Source organism: Plasmodium falciparum (genome assembly GCF_000002765.6).
Source record: "Plasmodium falciparum 3D7 genome assembly, chromosome: 3".
In the NCBI taxonomy this organism is placed as follows: Eukaryota; Apicomplexa; class Aconoidasida; order Haemosporida; family Plasmodiidae; genus Plasmodium; species Plasmodium falciparum.
The window spans coordinates 647,501-667,500 of NC_000521.4; the positions used below are offsets into that span (position 1 = coordinate 647,501).

At 18.8% G+C, this 20,000-nt stretch overlaps 5 protein-coding genes across 6 annotated transcripts in view; 3 read left to right on the forward strand and 2 right to left on the reverse strand.

Moving 5' to 3' along the window:
- Positions 1 to 1,134: 1,134 nt before the first annotated feature.
- Positions 1,135 to 2,031, forward strand: PF3D7_0316100 (mitochondrial ribosomal protein L27 precursor, putative; the record flags this gene model as incomplete). Its single annotated transcript, XM_001351195.1, has 1 exon — positions 1,135 to 2,031. The coding sequence occupies one exon, from the start codon at positions 1,135 to 1,137 to the stop codon at positions 2,029 to 2,031; it is 897 nt and encodes a 298-aa protein (XP_001351231.1).
- Positions 2,032 to 2,348: 317 nt separating this feature from the next.
- PF3D7_0316200 (conserved Plasmodium protein, unknown function) lies at positions 2,349 to 9,747 on the reverse strand (the record flags this gene model as incomplete). The annotated part of the gene is made up of 2 exons (XM_001351196.2): positions 2,349 to 5,473; positions 5,601 to 9,747. 2 exons carry the CDS (start codon positions 9,745 to 9,747, stop codon positions 2,349 to 2,351), a joined length of 7,272 nt encoding a protein of 2,423 aa, XP_001351232.1.
- Positions 9,748 to 10,771: 1,024 nt separating this feature from the next.
- On the forward strand, positions 10,772 to 14,143 carry PF3D7_0316300.1 (the record flags this gene model as incomplete). 2 transcript variants are annotated; one of them, XM_002808581.1, is made up of 5 exons in its annotated part: positions 10,772 to 10,817; positions 11,053 to 11,129; positions 12,490 to 13,182; positions 13,422 to 13,484; positions 13,727 to 14,143. In XM_002808581.1, the coding sequence occupies 5 exons, from the start codon at positions 10,772 to 10,774 to the stop codon at positions 14,141 to 14,143; spliced, it is 1,296 nt and encodes a 431-aa protein (XP_002808627.1). The 2 variants fall into 2 exon arrangements, with proteins under 2 accessions (XP_002808627.1, XP_001351233.1); XM_001351197.1 differs by lacking the exons at positions 10,772 to 10,817; positions 11,053 to 11,129 and having other exon boundaries at positions 12,520 to 13,182.
- Positions 14,144 to 14,625: 482 nt separating this feature from the next.
- PF3D7_0316400 (conserved protein, unknown function) lies at positions 14,626 to 17,652 on the reverse strand (the record flags this gene model as incomplete). The annotated part of the gene is made up of 1 exon (XM_001351198.1): positions 14,626 to 17,652. The coding sequence occupies one exon, from the start codon at positions 17,650 to 17,652 to the stop codon at positions 14,626 to 14,628; it is 3,027 nt and encodes a 1,008-aa protein (XP_001351234.1).
- Positions 17,653 to 19,505: 1,853 nt separating this feature from the next.
- Positions 19,506 to 20,000, forward strand: part of PF3D7_0316500 (kinetochore protein NUF2, putative) — a gene marked incomplete at both ends in the record, with an annotated part of 1,386 nt that continues 891 nt past the window's right edge. Inside the window, one exon of the mRNA XM_001351199.1 lies at positions 19,506 to 20,000. This exon is cut by the window's right edge and continues 891 nt beyond it. Within this exon, the coding sequence (XP_001351235.1) occupies positions 19,506 to 20,000 (495 nt within the window).

A 20,000-nucleotide genomic window follows, 5' to 3' on the forward strand; every position in this document is an offset into this window, starting at 1 on the left:
AGGGAACGACCAGTTCTAGGTTTTTGTTCTTTTTTTTGTTCTTTTTTTTGTTCTTTTTTTTGTTCGTTTTTTTGTTCGTTTTTTTGTTCTTTTTTTTGTTCGTTTTTTTGTTCGTTTTTTTTCTTCTTTTATTTTCTTATTTTTTTTAATTTTAATAATGCCTTCTGGGAAAAATAAAAATAAAAAAAACAAGAAAATATATGTATAATATATATATATATATATATATATATATATATATATATATATAATATATATATGTAGAGTTTGTAAAAAAAAAAAAAAAAAAAAAAAAGAAAAGAATAAAAAGGCTAGAACTAGTTTCCCTTTATATGAAAGGAGGAAAAATATATATTATATATATATATATATATATATATATATATATATATATGTATATATTTATTTTCTTTATCTTCTTATACACACATTTATTAAAAAAAACTTGAAAAAAAATCTAATGAAGAATTGTTTTTTGTATTAAAAAAAAAAAAAATATATATATCCATATATTATATATATATATATATATATATATATGTGTATTTATAATTGTTTTATTTGGGGCTTAAAAAAAAAAAAATAAGGGCACGCACAAAATTATTATATATATTATATATATATATATATGTAATATTTGTATGTGCCCATTGACAAATAAAATAAAAATATATACAATATCAGATGGAATCTAATAAATAAAAAAAAAAAAAAAATAATGATGTATACATATATATATATTTATATATATAATATGTTCATATTTGTATATCATTAAATATGTAGAAATTCCTCTGAAAAGAAGTGTATCTAAAAAAATTATGTGTACCATAAATTAAATATATATTTAATAGTTCATGTGAAGGAAATAATTAAAAAAAAAAAAATAAGGAATTGATAATTCAAAAATGTAGATTTTTTTTTTTTTTTTTTTCTTTTTATCTTATTCAAAGGTAAAAATATAAAGATTGTAAGGTTGGATAGGGTTAACTAAAAATTATTAGTATATACATTTAAAAGGTATAAACATATTGGGATAAAAAAAAAAAAAAAAAAAAATATATATATATATATATATATATATATTTACTATATATATATATTTACTATATATATTATATATATCTCCATATAATGAATACCAAGTTGTTCTTTGGTAATTCTTTGTGTAATAAAATTTTATATAAGAATGTTATAAATAATTTAAGGGGATGCTATAATATTGCCGGTCCATTTATTATATCCTACTTAAAGTTGGAATATATAAATAATAAAAAGGAAGAGAGTTGTTGTTCGAGTAATATAGGAATAAAAAAGGGATATGGAAATAAAATGAAGAGTTTCGAATTATTAAAGAAAAGAAATATATTTAATATATATGGTAATAATTTTTGCACATGTATGATAAAAAATATGTATAATAATAATATAAATATTTATAATTCTGATGGATATAATAATTTTGTAAAAACATTCAAAAGATATAAAATGGTAAAAACGAGTTCTTATAAAAGAAAAGCAAGAAGCTCACCAAATGGGCAAGGTCAAAAAGCTAAAATCGGAATTAAAAGGTTAAGTGGTGAATATGTAAGAACAGGTCAAATGCTTGTTAAGCAAAGAAAAATTATTTGTTTTAATTATGAAAATAAAACTAGAAGAAGAAATTTTAAATATTATCCTGGAGAAAATGTAAAAGTTGCTAAAAACACAAGTTTAATTGCTTTAACGAATGGTAGAGTTAAATTCACTTTTCATGTTATACAAAATGTTTTTCTTGTAAATATCCTACCTGAAGAATTAGAAGAATTAAAAGAACAAGATTTATATAGATATAGAACGGAACATGTAAAATCTTTTGAAGAAAATAGAAGTTTAATATACCTTAGAATGAAAAATAATATCCTATTTCCAAAATATAAACAAACGCAATATATTAGACCACCCTTAAAACCTCAATTCTTAACAAAATATGATATATATGATAATCCCACACTACAAAAAGTTCCTTTATTATATCATAAAAGGGAATAAAAAATAAAAAAATAATAAAATAAAAAATAAAAAATAAAAAATAAAAAAATAAAAAATAAAAAATAAAAAATAAATATTTACAAGTCAAACATGTAAAATGTGTAAATAGATGTGTAAATAAATGTGTAGTTAAAAAAAAGTACAGATTTTTTTTTTTTTTTTTTTTTTTTTTTTTTTAATTTTTTTGATTTTATTTTTTTTTTTTTTTTATTTTATTTTATTTTATTTTATTTTTTTATTTTATTTTTTTTTTTTTATTTTTTTTTTTTTATTTTTTTTTTATTTTTTATTTTTTATTTTTTATTTTTTTGTATGTTTTATGGTGTATCGTAACTTTCGTCACACAAATGAGCATAGTATTCATTAAAAAAAAATTTCTGATATATATAACTAAGGTCACTATTTTTAAATTTGTTTACATATTGTATAAAATGATTCCTGTTTATGTAAAATTGTTTTATAAAATCCTGTGTTCTTTGAGATGTTAGAAGAATAATATTATGTTCAAGAATTTTAAAATTTTGTTCAAATAAAAAAAGAAAAGACTTATAATAATCATGTTGTTTACATTCTTCATAATTTAATAATGTATGTTCATCATATGTATTTATGTTACATGTTTTCGATACATTTAATTGTTTGATATTTCCCCCCAATGGGATAATACTTTTCATTATGTATTTAAATATATTTACAGTATTTATAATATTAAATATTATTTTAATAAATGACAAATCTGTTTTTGATAAAAAGGATAATTTAAATATATGTTGTACAAATGATTCATGTATTTTTATTAAATCGTAAAAATTGTGAACTGTTACAATTTTTTGAAAAAATGTAAAATAATTTTTAGAAAGATTCATATACATTAAATAATCATATAAAGCATTTATTATAAAATGCATTTCTGATCTTATTTTATATAAATCATTTAAAGTATCATTATATATTTTTATATTTTGAAGAAATTTATTTAACTTTTTAAAATGTATAAAATTTTTATGAAACCCTACATTTACATATTTTTCTTTAGTCATAAAATAAACATTACTTGTATTCTTTGTTATGTAACATGGACATGAATTTATATAATCTTCGTTTTCTAATAAATGATTATCTTTAATATTATTAATTATATGCATATACTTGAAATCTTTTTCTTTAAATATTTGGTTCGTTACTAAATTTTCACTACTTAGAGTACTGTTACTACTATGATAATCATATTCATCATCATTTTTATAATCATCTTTATAAGAATCATTCTTAATAAAATTTATATTTTTTTTTTCTTTATATATCTTCAATTTGTTATTTTTTAACGTTGCCATATTATTTTTTTGTACAATTTTGTTTTGGCCTTCTGCTGTGGAGGGGTTTCCTCCTTTCCATTTTTTACATTGGAAAATTGTGGGACGACATAATGTTGAGAATATTAAAAATATATAATTTAAATTTAATAAAGAGAAATATAATAAGGATGTTAATCTATAAATATCATTATAATAATTAACTACTTTATGATCAAAAAATATTCTCAATAGTTTAGGAACATTTATTTTAAAATGTATATAAAAAAATATAGTCGATATATCTGTATAATATAATTTGTTTTTATCTACACATTTATTTTTAATATTACATGATGTATAAAAATTTTTGTTTAAAAAATATTGTACCATATGTTTATTTTTATTAACAAATATATGATCACAACAATTATCATTATAATCATCATTTTCTATTTTGTTAATTATTTTATTTCTTTTATTAAATAATATATTACATAAAAAATTATAATTGTCATCCATATCATCAAATAATATACATTTCAATAAATAAAAATATATTAATAAATTCATATTTATTAAAAATGAATTTATCAATATTTTATTTGTTATATCATAGTGATATTTAATAGGTCTATATATATTTCTATAAATAAAATAATTTATATTTTCTATTTCAAAATTTCGTTTACAACTATAAATTTTCTCTTTATATTTTCTTTCTTCATGGTTATATTCAAGACCACCAGAGTTCTTTTTTAAAAGTTCGCTTTTATCATTATGTTTATTATGAAAATATATCATATGTTTATAATGATTATTGTAATGAATATCTTCCCTATTCTTATTTTGGTGATTACATGGATTGTTCATGTTACTACCTTTATCTATATTTATATTTATATTTATATTTATATTTTTGTTTATATTTTGGTTTATATTTACATTTTTGTTTATATTTACATTTTTGTTTATATTTATATTTTTGTTTATATTTATATTTTTATTTATATTTATATTTTTATTTATATTTATATTTTTGTTTATATTTTTATTACTACCATATGGTTTGTATGCACCACTTTTTCCTTTATTTTCCAATGCTTTATTATTATTATTATTATTATGTAAGCCCAATGAAATATTATCCACACAAACAAAATTAAAAGAATTTATTAACTTTTCTTTGTGGTCAATAATTATATCAAATTTTAACATTTCCTTTCTCATTCTTTCTTGATACCCACATTCTATATCTCTTATATTGTGAACACTCGATAATGAATACAATTCTTTTATATCTTGAACTATTTTATTATTTTGTTTATTATTATAAATGAAATTATTTTTTATAATATGTTTTCTTATAGTTCTATGTAAACAATCATTTAATATATTTACATATGATGAAAATAATTTATTTTTTCGTTTTTTATTTTTATTAAGAAAATTTCTTAATATTCTACTATAAATATTATTCATATTATACATATTACATTTATTATTTATTTTAATTATTATTTTATTATTTTTTTTTATTTTTTTTTGACATCTTCTTAAATCTTTTAAAATATATTCTTTGTTATTATATGAATATTTATTTATTCTATTCTTATTTTTTTTATTCTTTTCCTTTCTTATTTCAACTTCATATATTTTATCCACTTTGTTTTTTTTTGGATCTATTTTTTTCTTTTCCTCAAAATAATTTTCCCAAGCTCTCTTATCATATAAGCACATACCATTAACATGATTACTTAACATATTGTAAAATATTAAAAGGTCTTTTTCTAATTTTTTATTAATATCCAGTTTTATTTTTTCATAAGCAACTTCACATTCTTTTTCATCATTCCAGTATTTAATGAACACATTTTCGTATTTATCATTTTTTCCTTTTGTTTTTTTATATTGGGGGCTGTTATAAAGTTGTAAGAAGCTCGTTATCTTGTCCATCGACGTATAAAACAACAAATTCAAAATATCAACATTTTCATTATACACATTATATCTACTCGTAATACTAATCATACTATTTGTTTTATCAACATATCTTTGTGTGCATTTCTCGTTTTCTCGAGAGTCCTTTTTTGGAATGGATAGAAAAAAATACTCTTCGTTAGCTACACGTAAAATGCTAGATAGGAGTGCTGAAAAATAAAAAAATAAAATAAAATAAAAATATATACACATATATATATATATATATGTACATATTTATTCACATATACACACCTTTTTTTTTTTTTTTTTTTTTTTTTTTTTTTTTTGTTGCACCTGTATTATAGATGACGTCCATAGAATAATTCAAAAAGACCGGAAGAGATATACACACATCCGACAATAAATATTTCGGGTCGTAATATTTCTTTCCATTATGAAAAATAAAAAAGAAATGAGCTACTTCATTTGTATTAATTATATACTCGAAACTATAATCTTTATTTATACCCATATATACATATGTAAAAAGGAAATGTAAGAATGGTTTTATCATTTTTAAAAAAAGAAACTTACATAATTTAGTTAGGTGTTTTTTTTGAGTATTAACAAAAAGATTATAATAAATATAAATATAATTTAATAGTTCATTACCACGTGGATAAAAAAATAAAGAATTGAAATTTACACAAGTTTTGTTTCTTAAGAAATTCTCTTGTTCTTTTTTATTTAGTTCATGAATGTATGTTTCTTTATTATATATCACTCCATTATCATCATTTAAAACTTTTTTAAATTCATTTTTCTCCTTTAAACATAAATTAATATTTTTATATAACATATCATTATTATTATTATTATTGTGTTTATAAGGAGACAAACCATATATAATATTCGAAAGATTATTATAATCTCTTATCATTTTATTCTTTGTACATATATTATTATTAAAAGATGATGAAAAGGATATATCGTTATCAATTGATTTGTAAAAATTAATACGTTCTTTAAAAAACATTCTCCTTACTTTATAGTTTATATAACATGAACAAAGAAAATTTAAAAATTCAATACACTCACCATATTTTTTTATACGTAAATATATATGTAAAGGATTCTTTACATCCTTATCATTAATAATGTTTCTTATTTTATTTTCATAAATTAATAAATATTTTTTAATACAATTAATATATGTAACAAAAATTTCACCTAACGGTATATTTTTATCTCGTACAATATTTTTATAATTTCCTTTCATCTTATTTTTTTCTTTATATTTTTTTTTTTCATATGTAAGATTTATATAATCACTTTCGCTTTTTCTAACCCTTTTGAACTTTTTAAATGTACTTCGTTCATTATTTCTAATTCTCGTAAACACAAGAATAAATATTTTGATATATCTTATAAACGTGCCGATTTTTGAAAAATACATAAAGATATGTAAATAATTTTGATAATACATAGAACAGAAATAATTTTGTAAAGGTTTAAAATAAAGACAAAGTTTATTTCTGTTTTTCTTTTTTAACCATATGGCTAGTTCGCTATTAATACAAATAATATCTTTACTTATGTAAATACATTCTGATTTTTTTTTTTTTTTTTTTTTTTTTTTACATTTGTAAGAATGGATAATTTCTTTTTTCATATGCATATTTTTTTTTTTGGAGTTTCCTGAAGGGTATCCATATTTTTTTTCCAGGCCATTTTTGTAATCCTTTTTTTGGAATTCATCCCCATTTTTTATGCTTTCCACCGCTTTAACATTTTTCTTCTTTTTTTTTACCATATATCTTTTGTCCCCTTTTTTTTCGTTGTTCCTTTTAAACGTGTGTGCGTTCCTTCCCGACATAAATATGTTTCCTTGGTACCCAAGAAGACAATTTAAAATATCTATTTTCCATATATTATAATCTTTGTTAGTATGTACATTTTCTTTATTATAAATATATTTTTTCAAATTACATATGTTTGAGAATCTATTGAATATTACAAATCTGTATTCGTCAATTCTATTATTAAGACTATTAATAATATTAGCGTGTATGGATACATACATGCTATTAATTATTGTTAAGAAAACGTTTTTATACTTTTCTTTTTTAGTATGGATAATATTATTTTCTAATATTTTTAATACATTAGTATCGTTAACAAAGGATTTTTTCCAGATAAAATTTTCACTTTTTTTAAAAGGTGAGATTAAAAATTGGTTAAATGTATTTCTTATTGTTTTGTTATTTTTTCCTATTTTGTTGTTTTTTCCTATTTTGTTGTTCTTTACTACGTTTTTGTTCTTTACTACGTTTTTGTTCTTTACTATATTTTTGTTCATTACTATATTTTTGTTCATTACTATGTTTTTGTTTTTTATTATTTGGTTGTTTCCTATTTTTTTTTTTTTTGTTATTATATTATTATAAGAAGATGTGAATATGTCGTTCATATTCTTTGTAGGTGGATAATGTATGTATAGCACATTTTTTATGAAATCATCGTCATCGTTATATATGTCATTTTTATGGAATGACAACATTTTATTGTAATAACAATAATTATTATTATTAAAAATAAAATCATGAAATTTATTCTTTTTCTTGATATTAAATGATGTGTCTTGAGCAAAACGATTATTAAGAGAAAACGGGTTTCCTGTTTCTTTATGGTTCAATAAAAAGATGGATTTCATTTTTTTGGTATCGACAAATAGATTATTGACATGATTACCATAAAGATTATAATTTGGATGAATATATTTATATTTATTATTATTATTATTATTGTTTTGTATTGATGTCAGTGGAGAGAATAATGTATTCAAGTTATTAAGTGTGTCTTCTTTTAATTTATTCTCATATTCATTAAAATAACTATTTGGAATATTTAACATATTTTGTGAATACATAGATTGATGATAATTATATACTAAGATATTATTTATAGTATGATGTTCATCATGTATATTAGTTTTATGATTAAAGATATTATTATGTTTAATTTTTCTTTTTTGTAAAGATGGAAAATAATCATTAGGAAATAAAAAAATATTGTTATTATTTTTTTTTTCTGTTAATAAATTTGTTTTTTTAAAGAAATATTCTTTACATTTAAAAGTTATATTATTCACTTTATTTAAATCTAATAAAAATTTTCTTGTATAAGAATTTTGAAATGATAAGATATAATTACATAATGATTTATATTGTAATGTATGAAAATTTATAAAATTCATTTCATTAAAATTTATCTTGAGAGGTACATAAAATAATAAATTAAAAGATAAAAATTGTATATTTCCGATATTTATATTATCATCATCATTTTTATTTATTAAATAAAAATGTTTTCTATTTATTATTTTATTCTTATGATAATATGAGATATTATTTATAGAATTCTTATAACCATAAGAATCTTCTATATTATTAGTATAATTATAATAATATAAATCATTACATATGTTATTATGTGTATCTTGTATTCTTTCTTCATTATATATATTATAATTTTCTCCTGTATCTTTATAATTACAAATATTACATAATAAAAATAAAAGACGTAGAAATTTTTTATGACATGTAAAATTTGGTAACACTATATACTTGTTTATTATTATAGTATCTATGAAAAAATAAGATTTCAATAATAAATATAAACAAAAAAAATCAAGATAATATTTATTTTTTATTAATATATAACAACAATATATCATGCATGTATATAATTTACTCATAAAATATAATTTCTCTTTCTCATAATCCTTTGAATATTTACATACATCCAAAAAAAAATCTTTTACAATATTGTGGTAACTAATGTTATCAACATTTTTTTCTTTCCTTTTTCTCTTAAAATAAACACCACAATGGTTATTATTATTATTATTATTATCAACATAATGGTTTTTATTATTATTATTATCAACATAATGGTTTTTATTATTATTATTATCATCACAATGGTTGTTATTATTATTATCATTACAATGGTTGTTATTATTATTATCATCACAATGGTTTTTATTATTATTATCATTACAATGGTTTTTATTATTATCATCAGAATGGTTACTATTATTATCATAATTACCTACGTTTCCATATTTTATTTTATTTTTTTTTTTTTCCCCATAATACCTTTTTAGCAAACTATAATAAGTATCATCACCCTTCATACTTAAATTAAACATATACTGACGTGTCACATATTCTACATTATAATTATATTTATAATTATAAAACATATGAAAAAGTTGAAAATTTTTTTTTGTCTTATATAATATATTTGAATAAATTATTTCTTTTATTTCGTATCTTAACTTTTTTAAAAGCTTTTCATCATGTATATTATATTTAATTAATTCGATATCACACCATATTTCAATACATTTTTGAAAAGATAAAGGAGAATCTCTTTTTAATTTGAAGCAAGGTTTTTCCTTCTTCAAACGTTTATTATAAATATCGAACGTTGTCATTTTTTTTTTTTTTTTTTTTTTTCTACCTATTTATTCATAAAAAAAAATATACACAAATATAAATATAAATATAAATAAATAAATAAATAAATATATATATATATATATTATACACATCAATCTTTTCTCAAGTTATGTAACATTTTATATACCTTTTCTGTTTTTTTTTTTTTAAAAAGACAAAAAAAAAAAAAAAAAAAAAAAAAAAAAAAACGACTAAACATATAAACTGTTAATAAAACTATTGAAAGGGTAGGTATATATGTATACAATTATTTTTTCCCACACTCCTATCAAATGAATAAATACATATAAAAAATAAATATATGTACATATTTATTTTTTTTTTTTTTATTCTTCATTTTTCTCATTTTCCCTATCCTTTACAATTTATCCTATTTATTGGATAGAGATTTTTATAACATAATTATTTCATTTTATAAAAAACAAAAAAAAAAAAAAATAAAAAAAAAACAATTATATTTGCATACCCTAATGGAGGATTTTAAAAAGGTTCAAATTTTTTTTTTTGAAAAGTTAGAAAAAAAAAAAAAATAATATATATATATATATATATTTACATTGGTTATTCATATTGTGTTGATATATAATTTTAAAAATATAAAAAATTGATAAATCTGGGAATTAATCTTTACATATATGTGCTTTTGGTTAAATATTTACTAGAATTTATTAAAAAAAAATTAAAATATCATATATATATATAATATATACATATATATATATATATTATATATGTATTAATAAAACTTATTACACGTGTATATGTCATACATAATTATTTAATTAATACAAACACATTTAAGAAAAAAAAAAAAAAAAAATTAATAAAATAAATTTCTTTTTTTTTTTTTTTTTTCTTTTCTTTTCTTTTTTCTTCTTTCTTATTGTAACAATTTTATTTACATGTTAACAGTGTAATCATATGAAAATATAAATATTTGTATATTTATAAAGTTTTTTTGTTTTTACTTTATTTATTTTATTTTTTTGTTATATAAATATGTATATATATATTTTTTTGTGTATATGCTTATGTATGTCTATGGGTAAGTACTATAAAAAGAAATTAAAATAAAAGGTATTATATATATATTATATTATATATTTATATATATGTATATATTATATATATATGTATATATTATATATATATATGTATATATTATATATATATATGTATATTTTTATATATATAATATATATTTAATATTTGTGTAGATAAATAATTTATATTTTAATTCTTTTTTCTTTTTTCTTTTTTTTCATTCTTGTTTTAAAAAGGTTTGAGTAATATGTTTCGAGAGCATAATGTAATAACTCCAATGAAGATGAGATCTTTTATTAACAAAAGTGTAAAAGTATGAAATAATAAATAAAATAAAATATATTATATATATATTATATATTTATATATATTGCATATATATTTTTTTACTTATCCATGTGTAACTATTTTTGATATGCTTTCTCCCCTTTTTGTATTAAAAGAAATAACGACTTTGTTTATTTGTTTATTTGTTTATTTGTTTATATGTTTATTTGTTTATATGTTTATTTGTTTATATGTTTATTTGTTTGTTTTTTTTTTTTTTTTTATTTTATTTTTTATATTTTTTTTTTTTTTTTAATCCAAATTGTACTTACATATGAGAAACATATTAATAAATAAATATATATTTGTATAAATAAAGTATTTACATATATACACATATTATCTTTTTATAATATCTTTTTTGTTTATTATATATAAATTTTTTTTTTTCTTTTTTGCTCGCATTAGAGGCTTTTAATAATTTCATATATATTTCGCACGTTTATGTATCATATGAAAGTTCAAAAGATTTTTTTTTTTTTAAGATATGCACATAATTATAATCATATTAACATATAATCATATTAACATATAAACATATAATCATATAAACATATAAACATATAAACATTTATATATATATGTTTATTTTTTTATTTATTTTTATTTATTTTTTTTTTTTTTTTGAATTCATATAAATTTATTTTTATGTGGCTTGTGAATACCTCGTGTATATAATCCTGACCATAAATTTATAGAACTACATATGGATTATTATAATTTTTATATAAGAAGAAAAATAAGCAAATGAATATATGCATAAAAAAAAAATATATATATATATATTTATTTATTTTATTTTCGATGAGATGTATAATGCTTTGGTTGCATGTTTTTAAAAAATTTAATAAAATATATTATATATATTACATATGTTTATATGTTTAATATACATGTTATATTTCCTAAGAACTGTTGTTATACACATATTTATTTTTATTTATACATATTTGTAAGTACAAGTATTGCATATAATTTTATAAATAAAATATAATAATACTTTTCAATTATTAAATGTGAACATTGAGTTTGTGTGTGTGGGGATACTTATTACATATATATTCATTTTAATTATACTAAATATAATATATATATATATAATATATATATATATATACATATATATTTTAAGGGATAATAAGAAGACTTTAATTTTTTCAAAGTATCACAAATATTTATGTAATATATATATATATATATATATATATTTTTTTTTTTTTTTTTTTTATGTATGAAGGCTAATTTGTGTGCGCACACACACATATATACATACATACTTATTTATTTATTTATTTATTTATTATTTATTATTTATTATTTTATTATTATTTTTTTTTTTTTCTTAGAGAAATTTGGGAGATTATAATAAAAATAAGATGGGAAGTAAACTTATAAATGTTGAAGGTGGCAATAATCAGGATGATAATAAATATAATAGTAACAATGTAATAAGCATAAATAATAAAGTGAATAAGAATGATTATTTTATAGAGACCAATAAAGAATTAAAAATTAATTTGAATTTTCAAAATAACAATATTATATCAAATATTTTTTCGAACATTAATATATATGATAAGATAAGTAATATTTTTATAAACAATAAGAAAACATATATGCTGAAATATAATAATAATATAAATGAAGAGAATTTCTTTATATCCTATTTTGAAAAGAAGGATGATAATTTTGTGCCTATATCACCATGGCATCATATTGATCTGAAAAATGATGATGGTACTTACAATATGATTGTTGAAATAACAAAATATAATTACATAAAATTAGAAATACAATTAAGAGAGAAATTTAATGTTATTAAACAAGATAAAAAAAAAGGAAAACTCAGATATTATCATAATTCCATTTATTGGAACTATGGAGCTTTACCACAAACATATGAATATCCAAAACACATATATCAAAACAAATCAAAAAAAAATAAGGAAGCATTATTATTTACTGGAGATAACGATCCATTAGATATTCTCGATATTGGTAGTGCATGTCTAAAAATCGGACAAGTGGTTCCGGTCAAGGTATTAAAGCAAACCACACAAAATAATAATATTAATAATAAAATATATATATAAATAAATATATACATATATGTATATTTATGTAGTTCTATATTTTAGATATGTACAATATATATTGAATACTATTCATTATTTTGTTTTATTTGTTTTATTTGTTTTATTTGTTTTATTTGTTTTATTTGTTTTATTTGTTTTATTTGTTTTATTTGTTTTATTTGTTTTATTTTTTATTTTTTAAGATATTGGGAGCTTTTACCTTGATTGACGAGGGAGAATTGGATTGGAAAATAATAGCTATAAACGTAGGAAAAAATTAAATATGTTATATAAAACATCATAGTTTTCAGATTTTATATAGTTTATACATTATAACTACCTTTTGCTATATTCCATATTGAAAGATAAAATATTTTTCATTTAACCTATATATATATGTATTTATATTATATTACATTATATTTGTACACATTCATATCATATATATATATATATATATATATATTTTTTTTTTTTTTTTTTTTTTCTTTTTTTTTTGTGCTGACAGAAAGAAGATAAACATTATGAGGATATCAACTCGTTAAGCGACATAGAAAAGTACTACCCACATACTCTTAGTTTATTACTTGAGTGGTTCAGATCATATAAAATGGCAGATACGAAGAAATTAAATTTAATATCTAAACAATTATATGACAAGAAAGAAAGTGAAGATCTTATAATGAAAACACATCATTATTATCTAGAGTTTCGAGAAGACGTAAAGAAATTAAAAGAAGAACATAGTAAAGAAACTATTAAAGAACATGATTATGTAAATGCACAAAATATACAATTTAATTATGACAAATTAAATAATAATGATGATGAACCTATGGAAAATAATCTCCTGGAAGATATTAATATAACGTACTATAAGTCTGATAGTGCTTACAAGCCAGATCTCAACATATGGACACCTTAAAAAAAAAAAAAAAAAAAAAAATATATATATATATATAAACATATATATGTATATATTTCATTTTGCTATACTATTGTATAATTGCTAAGGAAGAAAAAGGCACGTTATGTTTTCGTAATTTGTATAGGATTATATAAAAATAAATAAGTGAACAAACATGTAAAACGTTCTCAATATAAATATATATATATATATATGTATATATTTATTTATTTTATTATGTGTGTGTTAAAAAAAAACTTTAAAGTAATAACATATACAAAAAAAAAAATAAAAAAATAAAATAAAATAAAATAAAATAAAAAAAAAAAAAAATAAAATAAAATAAAAAAAAAAAAAAATAAAATAAAATAAAAAAAAAAAAAAAAAACATATATATATATGTAAATATATATATATATATATATATATTTATTTATTTATATTTATTTATATGTGCCCATTTGGACATGTTAAGAAATGGATTTTTTTTCCTTCTTTCCCTATGACGATTTAAATATAGATCCCCACATATACTTATGATTGTTATCCTTATATATATTATATACCAAAGCATATTTACTTTTGATAAACTTTTGTATTTCCTCATCTTGTATATTAGTAATATCATAAACAGGAAATTGCATTTCATTCATCTCGTTTTCCATAAAATGATTGTCTTCATTATCCGTTAAGGACCAAATAGAATCTGAAGAATTTATCGGATGATTAAAAATATCCTTTATAATATTGTGTTTATTTATTGTTAATGAAAAGAAATTATTATCTATATCTATAAGAATATGTTTTTTTTTTATATATGGACGTAAAAAAAAATATAAAGAAAAACTAAACATATTCTCATACCATATATAATATGTTGTCCTTCCTTCAATCTTTTCACCAATATCATATCCTTTCATACTTTGTTTCTTTTTTATATTATCTGTATAACCTCTACTACATTTATTTTCAGACATTTCTTTTTTTAAATTTTCAAAATATTTATCAGTCTTATTTTTATGATGCTCACTTAATTGAGGATATAAATCTTTCCACATATAATGATTTGGATCATATTTCATTTCATTTTCTAATTTTTTTAATAAGAAATCACTTTTTATTTCTAATTCTTTTCTCCTTTCATATTCTTCAGTCTTTCGTATAATTTCTTCTCTTCTCCTTTGGCTAGCCTCATCCACCACTTCGTTGCATGGGCTGCTTTTGATCATTTCAACATTTTCAACATTTTTGACATTTTCAACATTTTTGACATTTTCAACATTTTTGACATTTTCAACATTTTTGACAATTTGTTCATCCTTCAAATTTGCGATTGATACATTTTGTGAATTATTTAATAACACATTCTTCGTTACATTATTCTTACTAGAACTCTCTTCAACTTCAGCACTATTTTTTTTTAAAGCATCCTTTTTATCATCACTTAGTTTATTTATCATTTCTTTATTCGTGTAATTATCTACTCCTTTAGTACTATTAGAAGGGTCCCCCAAAGTAATCATATTATTCTGAGGGTTATCCATACTATAATTTTTTAAAAACATATTTGTCTTGTGCTCATTTTCAAACATATTAGGAGTAATACCCATCCACTTTTCATTAATACCATATATATTACATAAATATAATTCCATTTTTATCCATTCTTCATTTATTATAACATCATATATATTTCTATCATCTTTATTTATAGGGTTATCATTGGAGGTAAAACTATGAAATAATAAATTATTTTTAATATAAAAAATAGCCTTTTCTAATTTTTTCATAGTTAATAAACATTTCTGTATAATATGATGACTATCTATTAACGGGAACTCTAACATGGTAGAATTTGTTTTTTTATTATTTAAAATAACATTATCACTATAAGTATCATAAATATTAAATTCTATGGTAACATTAGATTTCATATATCTTTCTTTATCTATATAATATTCTTCATCATAAAGAAATAAGTTCTGTGATAACGTGTCTTTTACTCTTTTGTCAAAATTAGTGTTCTCTAATATGTTATTACTATCGTAATTATTATTATCATATTTATTACTATCGTAATTATTACTATCGTAATTATTACTATCATATTTATTAGTATCATCCTTTTTTTTCCTTTCTATATATTCATCCTTCGGCTGCAGATCCTCACCTTCCGTTACCAACTGCTTTAATATATTTCCTTTATAAAGAGAAAAAAAATATTTACTTAAATTTTTTTTATTATACAATTTTAAGCTCTCCATTTCACTATTCAGCTTTTCATTATTTTTATCAAAAGAAAAGGTATTTAAGTATTGTACATTTCTATCTTTACTATAATTTGTTGAAATGTCTTTTTCTATAATTTCACTTTGAATTTCGTCGTCCGTTTTTTCTTTTGCTTTTTTTCCTTTTATAATATCTTCATGAATATTAACATCTTTGTCATTAACATTGACTCTTTTATAATTAATGTTAGTTTCGTTGTGTTTCGTATCCTTTTCATTATCACTTATATTTATTAATTCTTCTTTTTTTTTATTTTTTTCTTCTTCATCTTTTTTCTCTTCCTCTTGTTTCTTTTTTTCTCTTCGTTGTATTTCTTTATTAGTATCTACATAATTAGAATACGTACTTTTCATCCACATGCATATATTATTTACTAATTCATGAGATGTCCTATATATATTATTTCTATATACATATTTTAACATATCATATATTCTTAAATCTAATAACTTATCTGTAAATACATCTTCATCATCTTTCATTTTTTCAACAATTTTTTTTTTCTTTTCTTTTTCCCTTCTTTCTATAATATCATCTTCTTTCCCTTTAATATATTCTTCTGCTTTCTTCATGGCACTTTCTAAATTACTATCGCTTAGGTGGTTAGGCATACCTTCATACATAGGATTATTTTCATCGATATTATTATATGTCCCCTCGTTATTATGTATATTGGGATGATTATATTCAGAGTCATTATTAATTACATTACTAGACTTGTTTTTATCAATAATTCCTTCTGTCTTGTTACTTTCAAAAATGTCCCCCAAGTTTTTATCCATAAACACATGGTTAACTCTTTTTTTATTCCTTTTTTTATTCCTTTTTTTACTTTCGGCACATATGGATACATTCTTTTGGAATTTCATTTTCTTATTTATAACATGCACATTATGAAAAAGGAAAATGTTTCCCCCTTGCTTCTTTTTGTTCGGTACATAATCAACTAAACATTTATTTCTTGATACATTATTGTTAGTATTAGAACGACTTAGTTTATTATACAAAGGTAGAAATATATAACCAAGGCTATGAGGATAAACATTTTTGTTTTTCTTTATTTTTTTCCTTCCTATATTATTATATACATTACTACAAAAATTATTGTTTCTATTAAATCTTTCTTTCAAAAAAATGGGATAATGAGATTTCCCTATATTGTTTTCATTTACATTATTACAAAAGCGAGAACATAATATAATAACTATGATTCCTATAAATATATATAATGTGTTCATTATATATGACTAACGGTTTTTTTTTTTTTTTTTTTTTATTTTATTTTTTTTTTTTTTCTTTTCCTTATTCCATAATTATATGCCAGTACATATTTGTAACAAAAAAATGAAATAAGAAAATAAATATATATAAATAAATATATATATATATATATATATATATATATATATATATATATATATAAATATATATATACATATATTTATATATATATATTTATATATATATATTTATATTTATATGATAGGGGAAGCCATTGGTGAATATATTATTATAATTTGTATTTTTTCCACCTCTTACATCTTATAAGGCATAAGAAAAATAAAATAAAATAATGATTTAAAAAATAACATCTTTCTCTTAAATATTATAAGGAATCAAAGGCGAAATTAAAAAAAACATATTATATATATTTCATCATATGTGTATGGTTTTATTAAATATATGAGGAATATATTAAACATAGTTATTATATGAGTGTAATAATATGTACATAACCTACATAATTTGCAATATTTATAAATTTAATAATATAGTAATCATTACCTTTTTTTTTTTTTTTTTTTTTTTTTTTTTCTTTGTTATTTAAAAAAAAATATAAAAATATATAAATGATATATATATATTAAAATATTATAGTCTTTATTTGTGAGCATTTATAATATTTAGATGACCAAAGTATAAATAAATAAATATATTTATATATATTATATATATATTATATATATATATATATATATATATATATAATATGACAGACATATTGTTCATTTATTTAAATTAGAACGATTACGAATGCTATAAATATTAATTGTCAAAATTCATAAAAGAGGAAAAAAGAAACATCTTGATATTTAATTCCAAGTATAAAATGGAAAATTTATATTTGTGTATATTATTTATGAAAATGTGAGGAATGTTACATAAAAGAAATGACATATGACGCACATTATATAACCCATAAAAAAAAAAAATATATATATATATTATATATATATATGTATATGTGTAAATGTTTTTTAAACGTATTCATAATTTATACATAAATCATTCCTTTATTCACACAATATATGTATATATATTATACATGATTTATTAAATACAACAAAAAAAAAAAAAAATAATAATAATAAAAAATACGTACATATTATTTATATATGTTATGCATATTTTAAAATTTACCTAGTCAATTATTGTGTACTACTTATTAATGTCTGCTGTTTTTATGCAATCATATATATAAATATAAATATATATATAAATATATATATATATATATATAATAAAATAAAATAAACTAATGAAATATTTTCAAATAACATACATATAATATATTATTTATATATTATAAAATATGATTTTTTTATAAATCATTCCATATTATATATATATATATATATATATATTCATATATTATTTATTTTTTTTATATGTTTATGAAAAATAAATTGTATGAACAGCCATAATTCTGTATAGCCAAAAAGAAAAAAAAAAAAAAAAAAAAATATATTGCCGTTCAGGTAAAATTATCACATAAAAATATGCATACATATATATACATTTTACGATTGTGTAAAATTTATTTTGAACTACGTAATGTTTCCCTTTTCAAAATAAAAAGTGTATGATAGATTTATGTTTTCTCCGTTATATTATCACATGTCTTAAAATATATCATTTTGTAATATATTATCTTAAAAGGAATATATATATATATATATAATATATATATATTAATATATATATATTTATATTTTTTTCTTCTCTATCAAGGTGAATATATATATATATATATATATATATATATTTTCTTTTTGACATTATTTAATTGTGACGATTTAAAATTTTCACGATGAATAAGATGGCTAGCACTCATAACGAGATTATTCCGCGACTTGGTTTTGAAGAAATGAGGAACGAAATGAACAAATACGGTGTGGAAATAAATCAGAGTACGTTAAAAAACCCGAGCACAGAAGATATACAAGGGATATATAGTTTATGTATAAAATATATATTAAATAAAGATATTCAGAATATACGAATAGAAGAGTATACAGGAGATTTAAAAAGTTCTTTACCCACAGTTGATGGTTTACAGATATTACCAAATGAAGGTAAGAATCATTTACAAGCTATTGGTAATTTAAGATTTCTTCGACATTGTGAAAAGATTAATAAGATATTAAATTTAGATAATATTTTAAGTTATATTTTTAAGCCAGTAGGTAGTCATATGACAAAATTAATAAATGCATTTATACATTTTATGAAATATCGCGATCAATTATATAATGAGAATGGTGAAAAGATAAAAAGTATTCAAGAAAAAAAGAATGAATATGAT